This window comes from Onychomys torridus, chromosome 6 (genome assembly GCF_903995425.1).
Source record: "Onychomys torridus chromosome 6, mOncTor1.1, whole genome shotgun sequence".
NCBI classification, from domain to species: Eukaryota; Metazoa; Chordata; class Mammalia; order Rodentia; family Cricetidae; genus Onychomys; species Onychomys torridus.
The window spans coordinates 108,670,520-108,689,583 of NC_050448.1; the positions used below are offsets into that span (position 1 = coordinate 108,670,520).

The 19,064-nt window shown below is 44.8% G+C and overlaps 1 protein-coding gene across 3 annotated transcripts in view; it reads left to right on the forward strand.

The window, feature by feature from the left end:
* Positions 1-19,064, forward strand: part of Ppa2 (inorganic pyrophosphatase 2) — a 77,726-nt gene that overhangs the window by 35,008 nt on the left and 23,654 nt on the right. For all 3 annotated transcript variants that reach the window (XM_036191309.1, XM_036191312.1, XM_036191310.1), the window contains one exon: positions 9,986-10,112. In XM_036191309.1, coding sequence (XP_036047202.1) covers positions 9,986-10,112 — 127 coding nt within the window. The remainder of the gene's footprint in view (positions 1-9,985; positions 10,113-19,064) is intronic.

A 19,064-nucleotide genomic window follows, 5' to 3' on the forward strand; every position in this document is an offset into this window, starting at 1 on the left:
CCATGACACAGCTGCGTTCATGTGTGCTTGTCTAGGGCTGCCCTCCCATCACAGTAGCAGGGCTGAGGACATGTAACAGGGACTGTAAGTCCTAAAGTATTTGCCATCTGACCCTTGACTGGACATTTGCCAAGCCCCGTCTTCAGATTCTTTGCCATTGTCTAGACAGAAACTTCAGTACTGATGGGAACCAACTGCTGGAGATGGGGAAGTGGCTTCAGTGGTAAAATACATGCCCAGAGAGTGTGCTAATCAGAGTTCAGATCCCCAGAACCCAGGGGGAAGCCAAGCACAGCGACACACACCTATAATGCCAATTCTGGGGAGGCAAAGACAAGCAGACCCCTGGACCTTGCTGGCCAACCAGCTGGGCCTGTTTGGTGAAGTTCCTGGCGATGGGAAGACCTTGTCTCAAATGAGAGGTACAAGGAGCCTAAGCAGTGGCCCTGGGGGTTGTCTTCTGACCACAGACATGTGTGCCTGCACTGGCACGTGTGTGTACAGGTGCCCACACACATGAAAAAACCAACAAGAAAACCCTCCTTTTTCTTTTCGTGCCTGCCTCCAGGCTGCCAAGCCCTGTGGAGAGAAACAAGGTCCGCAAGCCTGTGGGCTGGTACTGCTGTTAGCTCTTCTGTCTGTTCAGTTCCGCTGTTTCTATTGAGTCTGTTGTTCTGTACCGCTCCTATCTGGATCTGGTGTGCTTCCCCAGGACAGCCTCCCTCCCGTCTTCGAGCCAGAGCTTTCGTAGACATCAGCAGGGGCGAGCTCCCTCATCATTCCCCTCAGAACTGTGTGTGGTGGTCCATGCCACCCCCATAACTGCTCTAGAGTTCACACTTCCTACCTGTAAGTGGTGTTTTCTTCTCCTTTCTCTTCAGTACCAACAATTCCTCTTTCTTCTTTGGCTTCTTATCACGTGCACCCTCTCTTACCCTTTACACGGAGACCCGGAAGGAAAGCTTTCGGTACCCATCTCCATCCTGTCCCTATCCCCATCACCGTCCCCGTCCCTGTCCCCGTCCCTGTCCCCATCTCCATCTCCATCTCCATCCTGTCCCCATCCCCATCCCCATCCCCATCTCCATCTCCATCCCCATCCCTGTCCCCATCCCCATCCCTGTCCCCATCCCTGTCCCCATCCCCATCTCCATCTCCATCTCCATCCCCATCCTCATCCCCATCTCCATCCTCATCCCCATCCCCCTCCCCGTCCCCATCCCCATCCCCATCCCCCTCCCTGTCCCCATCCCCATCCCCATCTCCATCTCCATCTCCATCCCCATCCCCATCTCCATCCCCATCCCCATCCCTGTCCCCATCCCTGTCCCCATCCCCATCCCCATCTCCATCTCCATCTCCATCCCCATCTCCATCCCCATCCCCATCCCCCTCCCCATCCCCATCCCCATCCCCCTCCCCCTCCCCGTCCCCATCCCCATCCCCCTCCCCATTCCATCCCCGTCCCCGTCCCCATCCCCATCCTCATCTCCATCCCCATCCCCATCCCCATCCTCATCCCCATCCCCATCCCCATCCCCATCCCCATCCCCGTCCCCATCTCCATCCCCATCCCCATCCCTGTCCCCATCTCCATCCCCATCCCCATCTCCATCTCCATCCCCATCCCCATCTCCATCTCCATCCCCATCCTCATCTCCATCCCCATCCCCATCCCCATCCCCATCCCCATCCCCATCCCCATCCCCATCCCCATCCCCGTCCCCATCTCCATCCCCATCCCCATCCCTGTCCCCATCTCCATCCCCATCCCCATCTCCATCTCCATCCCCATCCCCATCTCCATCTCCATCCCCATCCCCATCTCCATCCCCATCCCTGTCCCCATCCCCATCCCCATCCCCATCCCCATCTCCATCCCCCTCCCCCTCCCCATCCCCATCCCCCTCCCCATTCCATCCCCGTCCCCGTCCCCATCCCCATCCTCATCTCCATCCCCATCCCCATCCTCATCTCCATCCCCATCCCCATCCCCATCCCCATCCTCGTCTCCATCCCCATCCCCATCCCTGTCCCCATCTCCATCCCCATCCCTGTCCCCATCCCTGTCCCCATCCCCATCCCGGCCCAGTCCCCATCCCTGTCCCTGTCCCCATCTCCATCTTTCCTAGCTGTCACTCCGTTGTGAAGTTGGCTCCTCCTCCACCATCAGGTCAATCAAACCGCCATCATTGGGGTTACAGATAGCCCCTGTAGAGGCCTTTGGATTTCCCTCAGTGCTCTCTCCCCGCCATTTCCTTTTCCTCCTCTGAGGTGTAGTCAGTTGTTCCCTTGGCCAGCATTCTGGCCCCCCACCATGGTTTCATTTGCAAGTGCATTTCCTCCTGCCTGTTCGTTAGTCCTGGGAGCAGGAGGGTGAACCCCTGTCCTGTCCTGTCCTCCACCTGTGCTCTTCCCTCCCTGAGCCAGGCCCAAGGGCACCTGGCTTTGCTCTTACAATTGACACCATCAGCTCATATCCTTGCATTCAGCTGCCTATATCTGTACTCAGATGTCTCCTGGGCCTCTCAAGTTTGTGTCCCAAGCTACGTTCACTTTTTCCTTTTTTCTAAATACAGCTCTCAGTATTTTCCACGGGGCCTGGGGAAGAGGGGAGCAAGAGAAAGAATAGTAAATAAATAGAGACTACTGCCTGAAGACAACATGGCCCCTTCCTTTCCCATCTCCATCCTCTTCCTCCAGACACGGGTCCTCTTGGTTGTTTGCCTCTCTTCACCGGCTTGTGATGCAGTATTGGTTGTATGTCTGGAAGAGCTCTCAGAACTGGTTTCCCCCTTCTTGCTGCCTCTGGTGCACTGTTAATGTGTCACTATCTCACAGTGACTCGCTGAGTCACTGTCACACGCCACTGCTGTGCTCCTTTTGGGACTAGGCTCCTACATGCTTTCCTGGCCAAGTTGTTGTGTTCTTCTGCCTTAGTTGAAGTCAGTTGTTGGAAACTTACATTAGCATCTTCAGGTAATAGTTATCTGTTTACTTACTGTTTTTTCTTTCCTCTTGTTTTTGAGGTTCTTCATCATTCTGATTCCCCTCTTCAGTCCCTCTGAGTGTTTCCTGTCTTTTGCTGCTTTGTCTCTGATTTTTTTCTTCCTCTTTTCTTCCTTTAGCATCCTCCTCTCCTGCATCTTCCTCACCTGCACCCTCCTCTCCTACACCCTCCCCTCCTACACCCTCCTCATCTGCATCCTCCTCTCCTGCATCTTCCTCTCCTGCCACTTCCTCTCCTGCATTCTCCTCTCCTGCATCTTCCTCTCCTGCACTCTCCTCTCCTGCACTCTCCTCATCTGCATTCTCCTCACATGCACCCTCCTCACATGCACCCTCCTCACATGCACCCTCCTCACATGCACCCTCTTCTCCTGCATCCTCCTCACCTGCACCCTCCTCACCTGTACCTTCCTGTCCTGCATCCTCCTCTCCTGCATCCTCCTCTCCTGCATCTTCCTCTCCTGCATCTTCCTCTCCTGCATTCTCCTCTCCTGCATCTTCCTCTCCTGCACTCTCCTCTCCTGCACCCTCCTCACCTGCATCCTTCTCACCTGCATCCTCCTCTCCTACACCCTCCTCTCCTGCATCCTCCTCTCCTGCATTCTCTCCTGCATCTTCCTCTCCTGCATTCTCCTCTCCTGCATCTTCCTCTCCTGCACTCTCCTCTCCTGCATCTTCCTCTCCTGCATTCTCCTCTCCTGCACCCTCCTCTCCTGCATCCTCCTCTCCTGCATCCTCCTCTCCTGCACCCTCCTCTCCTGCATCCTCCTCTCCTGCACTCTCCTCTCCTGCATTCTCCTCTCCTGCACCCTCCTCTCCTGCATCCTCCTCTCCTGCATCCTCCTCTCCTGCACTCTCCTCTCCTGTACTCTCCTCCTGCATCCTCCTCTCCTGCATCCTCCTCTCCTGCATCCCCCTCTCCTGCATCCTGCATCCTCCTCACCTGCATCCTCCTCACCTGCACCCTCCTCACCTGCACCTCCCCACTCTCTTCCTCTTGTTATTTCTCTCCTTTTTTATGAGGTGAGGGATTCTTATTCTCTACCTCACAATTCTGATTTAATAAACAGATTTGTTAGAATGCATGTGTATGTTACTGTTTTCCTTGCCTGGCACATATCTTCAACAGACGTATGAACAAATTACAACTTTTTTTTTTTCAACTTTAAGCTATAGTTTTCTGAACTAATTTTTTTTTTTTTTTTAACATTTTCTCCTAAGAGGGATAAAAAGGAATAAAAGATCCTAATGAATGCCTCCTATTCCTAGAATCCATGCTAAGCTCTTTGCTTTCCTGTCCATATCTTATTTCATAATAAGTAAAGATGGCTAAGTTAGGTGACTTTTCATTCCTGGAAATATTATGTGTTTAAAACAGTTCTCTTAATTTTATAACTCTTGGAGGTTAGTCAGTTCATATTTAGTGCAAAATATTCAGTCAATTTGAACTTGATATGAGCAAAAAGCTTAAACAGAGGTGTCTTATTCTGACCCAGTGGTGTGTCATTGAACATGTAATTAGTGAGGTAGGAACTAGAAGACATGTTAGCAACATTTGTAGCTGATAAACTGACTTGGCACAGTCACACTTATCTGTAAGCCAAGAATGACTAAGGAATCTCAATGTGGGTTTTAAAATACAGGTTTACAAGTTGTGGACTGTATGACATAAAATTAAAGATTGTTAATATGTGATTTTTAATGTATAATTACTAAAGAATATATTAATTAATTATTGTTATATTTTTGCTAAGTTGATTCTAGAACTTACAGTATTGTAGGCCTGACTACTGTTTAAACCCTGGGCAGAAAATCCACCTGTGCCTGGCATGGACTTTTCTTCGTCCATGAAAAGTTACACTATTTAAGCCTTTAACTTGCAATAACTTATTACACAGCAATAGAAAACCCAGTCCACAAGTTAAAATGCTTTAAACACTGTACTTCCCATTATTTTCTGTTTTTAACTGTGCATGATTGAGGTTTGCCTTCCTCAGAACTGAGTCAGCATAGAGCCTGGGTTTTATAGGCCCCTTGTACATTTGCTTATTCCAGGCTCCTGAGAATTAAGCACTTGGTAGGTATATTTTAATAAGTCGGGGTAGATCCCAGTAGATGACCTCTTGGCCTTGAGTTCATATGTCTAGTTTCCTTGACTCTTCAAGAGTGTGTGGAACTAAAATCATCTTCAATTTGCTGTTGAGAAACTAAAATCTAAAACACTGTGTGAACACACATGGCTAATGGGTGCAGGAAAGAAACAGTGTCCTATAAATTAATACTGGACTGAGGGCCACAGACATCTAGAAATGTTGAACGTTGTGAACTTCTTAAGAGATTATGTATTATTCATTTGCTTTTGTGAGAAAACTATATATGCAGCCAGCATAAATTTGTTGAATTGATTTAAACTGGAGTGTGGCAGCTTCATAAGGATTTTACCATTTGTTCCTAAGCATCCTTTATAGTTTGGGGGTTGAGACTGCCTCTCTGTTTGGAAGGTATTCCAGCCAAGCAATGGCTTGTTTGAAATAAGGTTCTCTCTGTTCTGAGAGCAGAAGCTATTTCATCTGATGGAACTTGGCGTGGCTGCACTTGCTTTCTGGTGGCCTCAAAGTCTCCAGGATAGACTCTCGGTGGGCTGTGCTGCTGGGAAATGAGTTCTCTGAGTAAGAAAACAAAGGAACTGAGAATGAAGTTCTCAAGAACTCCTCTGCTGCCCACCTCTGTAGCACGGCTGATGTTTGAGATGGTTAAATCTTTGTTAGAGCAGTGTGTCTCGGGAACATCCACGCCCTCTTCCGTGGAGATGCTCGTAAACCAAAAGTGTCGTCAGACCGCCAGTGTCTCCCAGAGGTTAAAACTGCCTCGGTTGAGACCCAATCAGTGTGTCTGTGAGTTACCCAACAAGAGCAGCTTTTCCTTGATAATTGCACAGTAACTTCAAACTCAAGATTTTTTTTTTTTTTTTTTTTTTTTTGGTTTTTCGAGACAGGGTTTCTCTGTGTAGCTTTGCGCCTTTTCTGGAGCTCACTTGGTAGCTCAGGTTGGCCTCGAACTCACAGAGATCCGCCTGGCTCTGCCTCCCGAGTGCTGGGATTAAAGGTGTGCGCCACCACTGCCCAGCCTTATAAAGATGATTTGTTTCATTTTAGTTTCATGACATTTTTTTTTTTAATTCCAACTCATAACCACTAGAGAAGGAAATGTTGTTTTACTCAAACTCAAGATGTTTTATGAAGACCTTACAATTTCTTTGGTCTTGTGTACCCTGCCTCCCTGAAGCCTTGTCCTCAAGGGTTTGTAGTCCAGATGCTGTAATTGATTTACCTGACAGTGTCCTAGATTCTCCATTCTTCTCTGTCCACATCCTCTTTAGAATGCAGAACCACCACCAGTGAACACTGTATGATTCAGCCTGTGTTAGCCTTACCTACCAGCTGCAGTCTCTGTGAAGTGCTTCAGATTTGAAAGTAGGCCTGCTCAGAGCAGTAAATATCACCACCCTCTTTCATAAGTATCTATACATCTCCCTTTGGGACTTGGAGATCAAGAGTTTAAGACCCAAACTGCAAAAGGCAAGGTTGTTCTTCTGTTTCCTTCACAGAGTGGCATTCTCTTAGCCCTGCGGGCTTCCGAAAAGAGCTTCCAAGCTGATCAGACAGGGCAAGGTCAGATCAGCGAGGCCTGCAGTTACACCCCTGTCTCCCTGTGCTCCTCCCTAGAACCAAGAGCCTCCTGGGCATCCCAGAGCTTTCCACGGGCTTGGTTGGGACTCTATGTTGGGGTGGAAGAAACTCAGTTTTTGTGATCTATAGTAAGCCAGTATACTGAAGATGGGCTTCTTCTTATGAAAAAGGAAGTTAAATCTGAGATTTTGGTATGTCCTTAAGTATACCAAGAATGGTAGATACATGCTCTTTCTAGAGTTAGAGCATTGTAGGAAGTCCATTTAGGTCTTTGTCTTTTAGATATACTTAAGGGACAAGCCTTTTATTTGTTTTCTTACCAGTTTTTTTTAAATCCTCCCTAACATTTTTATTTACTGTGAATGGGAATACTGTGAAATTCCGATTTCCTTTAGAAATCCAAACTTTCATGTTGACGATCAGGGAAAATTATGAGTCTAAAACTATGCATTGTCTCACTTTTGCCTCACATGACTGGAAATCGTCAAGAGTAGGATCAAATCCCAGACATGTGATTCTGGAGACTGTTTCTGGCTTCCGCAAGGTTCTGCCTCCAGAGCTGATACTTGTGAAGACTGATGCACATCCATATGCATTCCATCCCTGTCCTGTGAAATTTCAGGTTGGGCCGTGTTATTCCAGCGGTTGAGATGTGAGATGGTAGAGCCTTTGTATTTGAGGTCCTTTCTCTCTTCTTGTCTTTCTGTCTTGACCTGCAGTGTACAGGTGTTCCAGACAAGGTAGTAAATCTTTAGAGATTCTTTCCCCTCTCTCTCTTGTTCTCTTTCTCCCTCCCCCTGCCCACTCCACTGACTTTCTTCCCCTCACGGTGCCTGCTACAGTCCCAGGTATTTAACTGGTGATAGACTAGCCACAGGAGACCCTAATGTGATTGTGTGTCTTCTCTAACGAAGGAGGCTTCAATTTCAATGTCATTTGTACAGTCACACACTAATCTGCTGTGTGATAATCACTTCACGTACACTTAGATTAAGACTTGTCATTTTGCAAAGGTTTTAAATGAATTTACTTGATTTTATGGTTTCACATCATTTTCTCTAAACATTTTGGGGGTGAATAAATGGTTTTGTTTTGCATACTTATTTTTTCAATGTAAAGCTGCATTTTGGACCAAAGAAATTTGTTTCCTGAAACATATTTAAAGTGTAAACTTACATGGGAATTCTCTAGCCTATTAACCTTTGAAAATAAAGGAATATAGGAAGATTTCAGATGTTGGCGACCTGAGGGCAGTGAAATCACTTTCCCAAGCAGCAGAGTATCAGAGTCCACTTCTGGTAGAGTGGTGTATGTACCTGTGTGTAGACATGTGTGAGTACATGGGAGAGGGCATGTGCACATATGTTACATGATGTGGGTGCCAGAAGTCAGCCTCTGGTGTCAGTCTTCCTCAGGTGGCATCCACTTTGTTTTTTGAGACAGTTTCTCAGGGACCTCAGGCTTTTGCTGAATTGCTTTATCAGAGAGAGTCATGGTTCCCCCTGCTTCTGATAGCCTGGGGTTACAAGCCTATATCCAGCTTTTGACAAGAGTCCTGGGACTTGAACTCAGGTTCTCATGCTTGCATAGCAAGCGCTGTGTGACGGAGCCATTTCCCTAGCCCAGCTATCTCAGACAGTGGGAGGCCAGCTCCCAGATCTGCTCCTGGGTAGCAGAAAGAATGCCTCAAAGTAGTGAGAGCTTAGGAAAAATTGTCTATCTGAGAGCTAGACTTTTTCTATCTGAGGGGAAAAAATGAACACACATGCTTTCTGTCAGTAACTTTCTCTCTCTCTCTCTCTCTCTCTCTCTCTCTCTCTCTCTCTCTCTCTCTCTCTCTTGTTTTGCACCTTTCCTGGAACTCACTCTGTAGCCCAGGCTAGCCTTGAACTTGCAGAGATCTGCCTGCCTCTGCCTCCTGAGCGCTTGGATTAAAGGCGTGCACCACCCCCGCCCGGCGTAACTTTCTCTTTTACTTCATCTTAGAAAAACGTCTTTCTCTGAAAATCTGTCTCTACATAGCTACAACAAATGACACCTGGGATCTTTGTGATTTTATTTGCAGGGGCAGCTTAGTCTGTTTCGAATTTGTTCTGAAGTCTAAAATTAGCTGTCTTTGAGACTGAGAATATTGATACTTTCCTGAGTCCGTAAAGAAAAATATTCTGGTATTATTTCTATTCATCAGAATTATACTACTTAAGCAGAAATCATCTTCCTGACCATCCACAGCTGTAAGTGTGTCCAAAGATGTAAAACACACTACCAATAGGCCGTGGAAGGAACCCCACAGCTGTTCTTTTTAGGGAGGTATAGTGGTGGCACATGAGAAAGTTACAGACAGAAAACAACGGTTTCCACAGCCAGTGACCCCATGGCCTGGCCAGGTGGGGCTCCCCAGCAGGAAGTCATCTGGTGGGTTGACCTGCCACACTAGCTGTTACCTGCTGTGTGCTCCCAGGGCCCTCAGCACCCAGCTTCTTCTTATTTAATTTAGCCTAAACTCACTTTTAAGCACCTCATGAAACCTGTTTTGTCTCTAACATTAACAATTGTCTCAATATCATTTGTTGTCTTCTTAAGACAATCTTTTTGATAGTTTTTAGGCAGAAAAATAGAATACTTGTTGGGGCAGGTATGAAGTAGTTTTTCCTTAAGGACACTTTCAGCCTCTTCTACACTGTGTATATTTCTAGAGTAAAATCTTAACTCCAGTCTATACCTCGCCCTCCCTGGTGGTGGTGGTTCTTCTTCTAATTTTTAAATTGCATTTATGTATTTAGAGTGTGTGTGTGTGTGTGTGTGTGTGTGTGTGTGTGTATGTGTGTGTGTGTGTTTGTGTGTGTAAGTGTGTGCTCAAGCACGTGTGCTCATGCCATGAAAGAGATGTAGAGGTCCGGGGACACCTGTTGGCTTCCCTTGCTATGGCCTGTGCTCCACAGCTGGTCAGAAACCTCAGGCAATTTGCAGGACCCTCCTCCTTGGGCAGCTCCCCTCTGCGTCATGGTCCCACACTGTCAGGTGTTTGATGTCTGGTTTCTGGAAGGGTAGACATTTTGTTTGTTTGTTTGTTTGTTTGTTTTGGTTATTTAATCAGCAATGCTTTCATGGGTGGAAGTAGAAGTTTTGAGATACTCATTCTTGGAAAAGACACTGCAAGGCAGGCTTCCTGGACATTTTTGCATGGTTTGTATTTACTACAACTATTACGTTTCCATCGTGTGAGTGTGGGTTTATGGTTAAACACTCCCAAGTCTTGCAAATGACGCCATCTGTTCTCTGTGAAGGTTCTTTCCTGTGGAGATGTGATCCATGTGAAGATCCTTGGGGTTCTGGCACTTATCGATGAAGGTGCCACAGATTGGAAAATAATTGCTATCAATGTGAATGATCCTGAGGCTGAAAAATTTCATGGTAAGTCTGGATCTTTCTAGAAAACAGAAGTAAATCAGCGTGTCTTTGGCATTCTTAGAACTGAAAGGGGAAATAATGTAAAACACAATTTGTGTATTTACGGGTTAAGTGGCATTTTAAAACTCTGTAGACCACAGAGGTCAGTCTAATATATTTTAAAACTCTGTAGACCACAGAGGTCAGTCTAACATTTTTTAATGAGCTGTGTCATATTGCTAGGAGGAAGAAGGGAAAAGAAAAATATGAGACAGACAAATGATATTTTGTATGAGATACAAAGAAATTTGCTGTGTCTATTCCTGTGTACTTCCTTCCCCTTCCTCTTCCCCTTCCTCTTCCTCTCCTTCCGTCTTGTCTCCCCACTTCCTCCTCCCTGGTTCTTTTTCCCCATATGTTCTTCGTTCTTTGACTAGCTGCTTTCGTTCTGTAAGCAACATGTTTATGTGGCTAGTTCTTAATTTGTGTACTTTCTGTAATGGCTTAGTTGTCACTTAGAAAGACAGGGATAGGGGCTGGAGAGGTGGCTCAGTGGTTAAGAGCACCCACTGCTCTTCCAGAGGTCCTGAGTTCAATTCCCAGCACCCACATGGTGGCTCACAGCCATCTGTAATGAGGTAATGAGGTCTGGTGCCCTCTTCTGGCCTGCAGGCATACATGCTGTATACATAATAAATAAATAAATCTTATAATTAAAAAAAAAGAAAGACAGGGATGAAAAATTTCCTGATGATTCTTCTCTATTTCTTTTTTAATGTTTTGTGTTTCTTCCTCAATTATCCCAGTAATTCTGAGTATCACATCTCAAGCTGTATTTATGTTGGGGAAACTCTTTTCCTGGGGAGAGGTGAACAAGCATCTACTCCCTTCTTCCAACAACAAACCTAAGTACATTCCACTGAAGTCCACCTTGGGGAGCCAGTGAGTTTATTGGGCTCCCTTCAGAGCATGGGGGACGGTTTTTTACAGGCACATAGGTGACATGGAAGCAGCAGGAAGCCATCCTTTTATGGACGGTGACTTCGATATAGAAGGAATGCCCTTCAGGTAACCTTCCATAGTCTGTATGCTCTAGCCCCTCTTAAGGGTAACAAGGGGATGTGCAGTTAAGGCAGAGTTATACATGGTAGCTGGGAGTGGCAGGATCTGTTAACGGTCCGATAGCCATCTCTGCTGTCTTCCTTCAAGGAGAGGACATCACCAGGCCCTGGTCCTGAGGACCCCCCACACGCACTCACTCTGCTCTGATGGAGATGGCCACTGTCACGCTTGGACGAAGCACTGTATGAGATTTGTCACTTCCCCAACTTCAAGCGGTGACTCCAGACTACCGCGTGTAGAATTTAGGGTTTTGAAATTTCTTTGTCTTTCTCATCTATCCCTGACAACCTAGCTCCTCACAGCCTTACTATTTGTCTGTACATGTACAGTGTGTGTCTAACATGTTTCTGGAAGCTTTGTGATAACAGAAAAAAAATGACTGTCTTTACATTATATTCTTTTGTTTTGGTTTGGCTTGTTTTTTTTTGCGGGGGGGGGGGGGTCCGAGACAGGGTTTCTCAGTGTAGTTTTGGTGCCTGTCCTGGATCTCGCTCTGTAGACCAGGCTGGCCTCGAACTCACAGAGATCCACCTGCCTCTGCCTCCCAAGGAGTGCTGGGATTAAAGGTGTGTGCCGCCACAGGTACATTATATTCTTTAAATATTATTTGTCCATGCTTTGTCTCTTGGTTAAATCTTAAAATTTAAAACTAGGTGGAGTTTACAGTGGTACTGTGTAGCATTAAGTGATCAGTTAATTGATGAGATCTATTAAGTGATCAATTCTGCATGGGCTCCTCTGAGCCTGCTGCCCAGCCATTCCAGGCATCTCTCTAGTGTCCTCCCAGGCCGGGTCTTAGGCTATATATAGTCTTCAATGTTACTTTTTTGTTACTGATTTTTTATTTTCATTGTTAGCTCCCTCCGATTACAATTTTTGAGTGGAGAGATGGTGGGTTTCCATGGGCTTTTTAAATAACTCCTTTAAGTTAATCCTCCCCCACGTTTCCTATCCTTGTCTCCCCGTTTTTAAGCCTATCTGCCCTCAGCGTTCTGCATCACAGCTTTCATTTCACCTATTGTCCCTCATCCCGGAAGTACACCCCTAAACACACCCAGTGGCCCCTTTCTAGTTCCCTGGCTTCCACTTGAGCCCCTAGTTACACAAAACAAAAGCTTGGAAGCCTGGCTCTCCACTTGAGAGAGAACATGCAGAGTTTGTGTTCTGGTCTGGGGGACCTCACTAAGTATGGTACTTTCCAGTTCTACCCATTTACACGCTCATTTCATGATCTTACTTTTCTTTACAGCTGAGTGATTTTCCGCTGTGTATATGTACCACACTTCCTTCTCCAGTCTCCTAATGGTGGGCATCTAGTTTAATTCAGTTTCCTAGCAATTGTACATAGAGGGCCATTGATCAGGGATGTGCACATATTTACGCAGTAGGATATCGAGTCCATTGGGTATGTGCCCAGGAGTATTATAGCTGGGTCAGACTACAGTTCTGTGGCTAGTTTCTTGAGAAGCTTCTAGACTGATTTCTACAGTGGGGCACTAGCGTACACTCCCACTAGCGATGTATAGGAGCTTTGCTAGGTCCACACCGGCATTTGTTACCATTTCTGTTCTGATGATACTGTTTGACTAGGTTGAGATTGACTCTTAAAGTACCTTTAATTTGCACTTCTCCATTGGCTAAGAATGTTGAACACCTTTTAAAAAATATTTATTAATCATGTGTATTTCTTTTGAGAAATTTCTATTCAGATCAACAACCCATTTTTTTAATTGGATAGTTGGGGTTTTTTTTTCGTTATTTGCATATTCTAGACACTAATTTTCTGTCCAGTGGGTAGCTATCAAAGATTTTCTACCATCCAGATGTCTCTTCAGTCTATTGATAGTCCCCTTTGCTGTACAGAAGCTTTTCAGTTTCACGAGATCTCATTTGTTGGTGGGTAGTATTATCTCCTGTACTACTGGAGTCGTGTTCAGAAAGCCCTCCCCTGTGCCTGGATGTTAAAGTATACTTCCTGTTTTTCTTCTAGTGGTTTCATAGTTTCAGGTCCTATTGCATTAGTTACTTTTGTTTTGCTAAAACACCACAGCCAAGGAAACTTATAAAAAGGTTCATTTGGCTTCCAGTTCTAGGGGATGAGTCTATCATGATGGGGAGGTGGGGAGGTATGGCAGCAGGAAGAGGAGGCAGAGAGCTTCCTCTTCAAATGGAAACATGAAAGAGAGAACTGGAAATAGCAAGAGGCTTTTTATCTCATAGCCCACCCTAATGACACACTTCCTCGGGCAAGGCCACACCTTGTTAAACCTTCCCAAACAGTGCCACCACCTGGGGACCTAGTGTTCACTGCCTGAGATTGTGGAGCCCTTTCTTATTCAAACCAACACTTGTCTTTGATCCATTTGTAGCTGAGTGAGAGATAAGGATCTAGTTTCACCTTTCAGTATTTTGAAATCCCATTTTCCTACCACCATTTAAGATACTGTCTTTTCTCTAATGTATGTTTTTGACATCCAACTGGGGACTTGATCCAGGTACTCAGTTCTACTTCATTAATGTGTGTATCCATCTTTGTTCCGGTACTGTGCTGTTTTTAATTACTGAGGGTGGGCTGAAATCGGGTTTGGCGATACCTTCTGTCCAGGGTTGCTTGACTGTCCTTGGTCTTTTGCTACTTCTGGGAATTTTTCATAGACAAAGATAAGAGGAAAGATTTTTCAAAAATTAGGGAAGGGCACTACTCTGAAAGCTTTTAAAATAGCCTCCCCTTTTCTCTGTCTGCCAAGGCAAAGGCCAAGAGCAGATGCAGATGCGTCCTTGCAGGTGGTCAGGCAAGATGGTAACTGAAAGGGGCACAGTCACAGCGCTGTCTGTGAGGATGTGGCTGGCTGTAGTCTCAGTGGGCTGCATGAAGCCAGGTCATCCAGCCCGGGCAGCCAGAGTCCCGGGCCCTCCTGTGCTCTGCTGACTCATTTGTCTGACGATGGGTCAGTGGTTGTTATAAATCTTCTTCTATATGACCGTGGGGAGGGGGGGGGTTGTACATTTTTTGTTCTAGTGTTTGATAAGTTTGTGGGTCTGCTTTCTCCTTTTGTGTGTGTGGGGGGGGGAGGATATCTTGCTGATTTGATAGTTCCGTTTGTAGTTCTTTGAGGGACCTCTGTTATAATTCACACAGTGGCTGAGCTAACACTCCCACCAGCTGACCAGTAAGCGGCACTTTTTATTGGTGTAAGTTGACTATTCTGCACCTTGTGCTGTGTGCTGGACAGGCATTGGTGGATTCCCTGCAGGAGAATGATAAGAATAATGCCTTAGCCCTGGTGGAGCCAAGTGCTGCATTGCAAATCAGGTCCACTTAGTCCAAGAAACAGCCCGAAAGCTGTTGTTCCATAGGGTACAGAGTAATTTAAAGCAGGGTACAACGTGACCACAGCATACTCATCTATATATCTCTTACTATACTAATAGAGACATGCTTGTAGGCTTCCCAAGAGAGTTTTGGAGAGATTTTGTTTATAATGAAATTGTTGCTTTCATTCTATCCAATGGAAAACATGTGCAGCCATTAGTAGGCTACAGTGCACCACTTTGTGCTTATGGTTTTTAGCTTTGACATGACTGAACTGGAAGAAGCCAGTGCATGAGAGAACATGTTTCACTTAGCAAAGTCTATTTTTCCTGGCCGGATGAATGTAATCTTAACATTAATAGCCGGGCATAGCCGCTTACATCTATAAACCCCAACACTTGAGAGGCTGAAACAAGAAGATCACTGTGAGTTTCAGGTCAACATGGACCACACAGTGAGTCTCATTTAAAAAATTAACACTGCTATCAAGTTTCACATTCTGTAGATGTATTGGACACTGAAATCTTTTAAAGGCCTAATAAAGTTTGAAATGAAATGAAATACCCCTCCCTGATAGAAACTTGGTATTTTTCCTTTTTTTTTTTTTTTTTTGGCTCATTAACACTTGGCGAGCACTGAGAACATTTAATCAACTGTAATTAGTTTCTAGACCTTAATGCTTCATAATGGTACCCTAATGGCCTGAAAGAGTTAATAAGACTCCCTGGGCACCTAACTATACTGGAGATGACTGGGCCATTAGAGATAATAATGATAGGTTAAGAAATAACCAAGTTCAGAGCTTTTTAAGAACACTGAAGTGGGGGGAAGGGCTCTGGTCAGTCTTGGTTTGATTAACCACCTGAGGACCTTAGTAGGGCGTGGCAGCTCACACATTTCTAATGGTTTTGTCTTTAACTAAATGAAAACTGTTGTCTTTTGTCCTTTAAGAACTTTTGCCTGTGAGGTGATTTTATACTTTTGAAAAAATGAAAGCCTAAAAACCAAAACTAAAAATCAGAACAATTGTGTTGATTTTGGTACATTCTGAATGAGCAATTTATCTGAGGAACTTATTTTACAGTAGGGAGTTCGGACATTTTTCAAAGGCCAGCGTCAAAATTGTCCTCAAGTTAACAGAGTTTTAAGTGTTTCAAATGTATAGAATTTGAACACACATTTAGGAAAATTAAAACATCAAATAAACTTCATGGGCCCTTCTATTGTCTTTCAGGGCAGGAATGAACATGTGGCAAGCGCATCAGTTTGGCTAGAATTTCACTTTCTGTGTAAACATGTCTAGTGCCCCTACCACTTACAAAATAATCAAATTAACATGTGTTTGATTTTCTTCTTCCTATAGCACAATGTCTTACTGTTATTGGAATGACATTTTGTCACTGAAGACAAAGTAGGAGGAAGGGAGCTAGGTTGGCACAGCAGTGCTGAGCAGAGTCTGCTGACTGTTGAGACCAGAGGTAGTGTTCCTTCTTCCTCCAGTGGAGGGCGCTCTTGGAAGACAGTGGAGGGTGCTCTTGGGCCCTGGAAGGGCATTGCATCACTGCTGGACTCCTAGAGCCCTAGTGTGTGCTGAGCTGGCCAGGGGAAGGGAGAATTAATAACAAAATAAAACTTCAGCCATTCAAATCCAGTCTAGATCCAGACCCCAGGAACTTCACTGCTGTGCCTCCTTGCTCTTCTAAAGCAGAGTTAGTCTAGTGTATTTATAACTTCGGGGGGTGCTGACCATTTTCCCGGAGGCAGTAATGAGCTGGTGATAATTAGAAGTCGGCTAGAGAGGTAGCTCCTTTGATGTCTGTCCTTTCGATTTCATTAATGGTGGAGAGGCTTGGTGTTGGGCAGAGGGTGTGGTGCTATCATTAGGAATTAATTACTAGCAATCTGTTGCTGCTGTTTTGAACCTTGACCCCTGTAGCTTTTAGGGCTTTGGTCATATTCCTGTGATGCAGTAACATGGGGGAAAGTTCTAAAATGTTCCCATTTGCTTGGGAAAGTCATTTGTGCCCTCCGCCCTCCAACCCCAGCGCCTCCATCCTCGAGCTGTGGGTTGCCCTCTTACCCATTCCTGAAGGGGTGCCCCCCAGTGCCTCCATCCTCGAGCTGTGGGTTGTCCTTTTACTTGTTCCCCATTTCTGAGTTCCTTCCAGCAATACCTTTTACCTGCCTTCCTGTGAAGCAAACAGAACTGTCTTGAGGGTCATTGCTAAAGGGAAGTTTATTGAAATTATTAGCAGTGTATCAATTACACACATTGATGGTGTTTGCTGTGGGGTTTTCACACCTGTATACATTGCAGAATTATAACTTCAACTATGGGATCTTCTTGGGAGCACAGCACACTTCTTAATCTGTCTTAGGGAGAGTCTTAAGTGTTAGAACTGGAGATTCGGGGGCAGTCTCGGCACCATGCCTGTCTCTTCTTGTAGCCACTTTGCATATGCTTCAAATAAAATTGCATTAGGGAAGCATTGAAATGTCTTTGCACAGGGTTTGGTTTTCATTTGTGGGTTCATGCAAAGTTCCTTATTAATTAGTAATGAGTATATTTTTGTAAAGAATCTATTATCTCTTTTTGAGATTGTTTTCTGATGTATTTAGATTTACAGAAAGACTTAGAATAGTATTAATTTCCATTTCCATGTGGTAAGTATATTTTTGGTACAGGTTTTTACTTGGGAAGAGTCCACTTTGTGGGGCAGAGAGGAGCATGGAGAATGAAAGGAGAGCACAGTGATGGTATCCTTGTAGCCCCTGTGTGTTAGACCTAAGCATGTGCATCAGACATAAGCGTGTGCATTAGACGTGTGTGCATTAGACATAAGCATGTACATTAGACCTAAGCGTGTACATTAGACCTAAGCGTGTGCATCAGACATAAGTGTGTGCATCAGACATAAGTGTACATTAGACCTAAGCGTGTGCATCAGACATAAGCGTGTGCATTAGACCTAAGTGTGTGCATCAAACATAAGCGTGTGCATCAGACATAAGCGTGTACATTAGACATAAGTGTGTGCATTAGACCTAAGTGTGTGCATTAGACATAAACGTGTGCATCAGACATAAGCATGTCCATCAGACGTAAGTGTTTGCATTAGACCTAAGTGTGTGCATTAGACATAAGTGTGTGCATCAGACATAAGCGTGTGCATCAGACATAAGCGTGTGCATCAGACATAAGTGTGTGCATTAGACCTAAGTGTGTGCATTAGACATAAGTGTGTGCACCAGACATAAGTGTGTACATCAGACATAAGCGTGTGCATTAGACCTACATGTGTGCATCAGACATAAGCGTGTGCATTAGACATAATTGTGTGCATCAGACATAAGCGTGTACATTAGACCTAAGTGTGTTCATCAGACGTAAGCATGTACATTAGACCTAAGCGTGTACATTAGACCTAAGTGTGTGCATCAGACTTAAGTGTGTACATTAGACCTAAGTGTGTGCATCAGACATAAGCGTGTACATTAGACCTAGGTGTGTGCATCACACATAAGCGTGTACATTAGACCTAAGTGTGTGCATCAGACATAAGCGTGTGTGTATCAGACAGACATAAGCGTCTGGAAAGGCCTGGCAACATGAACGTCTTTGGAGGTCCTGAGTAAGCACAGTTAAGGAATCATTCTCTGAGTAGGAGTCTCTGCTTGTGGTGCAGAAGATGTGGTGAGCATTAGGGATTGAGTGGTGTTCCTTGTGAATATTTATGAGCAGCATTAAAAACACATGCTCTTGCCTCCCATGGATTTTGTTTAGAGGGGCTGGTTGTATACATGTCTAGCTCAATTTCCTGGTGTCTTTTTAAAAAAAATTCTTTTACATAACAGAAGCAAAGAAATGGCATTACACTTGTATTACTGGGTTTTGTCTAAATATGAAAATTCCTCAGTGGGATAAATGCCTTCATTTCCTTATGTTAAGGTTTGGTGTGAATAACCCAGATAAAAGCAGCATGGATTTCCCTTCAAATCTCTGTAAGTACAGGTGGTTCTCAGTTGGTGAGGATGAACAGTAAGATTAGGTGTAACATTCTGTGGCTGCCTCTGTGTACTGTCCAGTATAACATAAGTACTAAATTTCTTCATTTTTGAATTGACACATAAGGGGATGTATATGTATTAAGAAACGAAAATGGACATTTTGAATGAATTCTGAAAATACTTTCAAAATAGGTATATTTTCATTGATTTCAACAGGAGAAAAACATTCATTTTAAACTTGGATTTTTGACCTTATAACTGATTGTAGTTCTTTCTTTAGTGTCATGTATGTTACCTTATTTTTTATCTGTGACATTTGTCATCTACATGTCATTGCTAAGTCACCAATACATAATCTGTTACTGATTTTCTCACTTTGACCTCACAAGCATCTCCAATCTGCACTTTAAATAGAGAGTTTAAGGGCTTCTGACAACTATGTATGTTTGTCCTAATACCCAATGTTTCTGTTACCCACAAATTCCCCCTTGCCTCTGTATAGCCAATGAGCCCCCTTCCTATCCTAAGCCCAT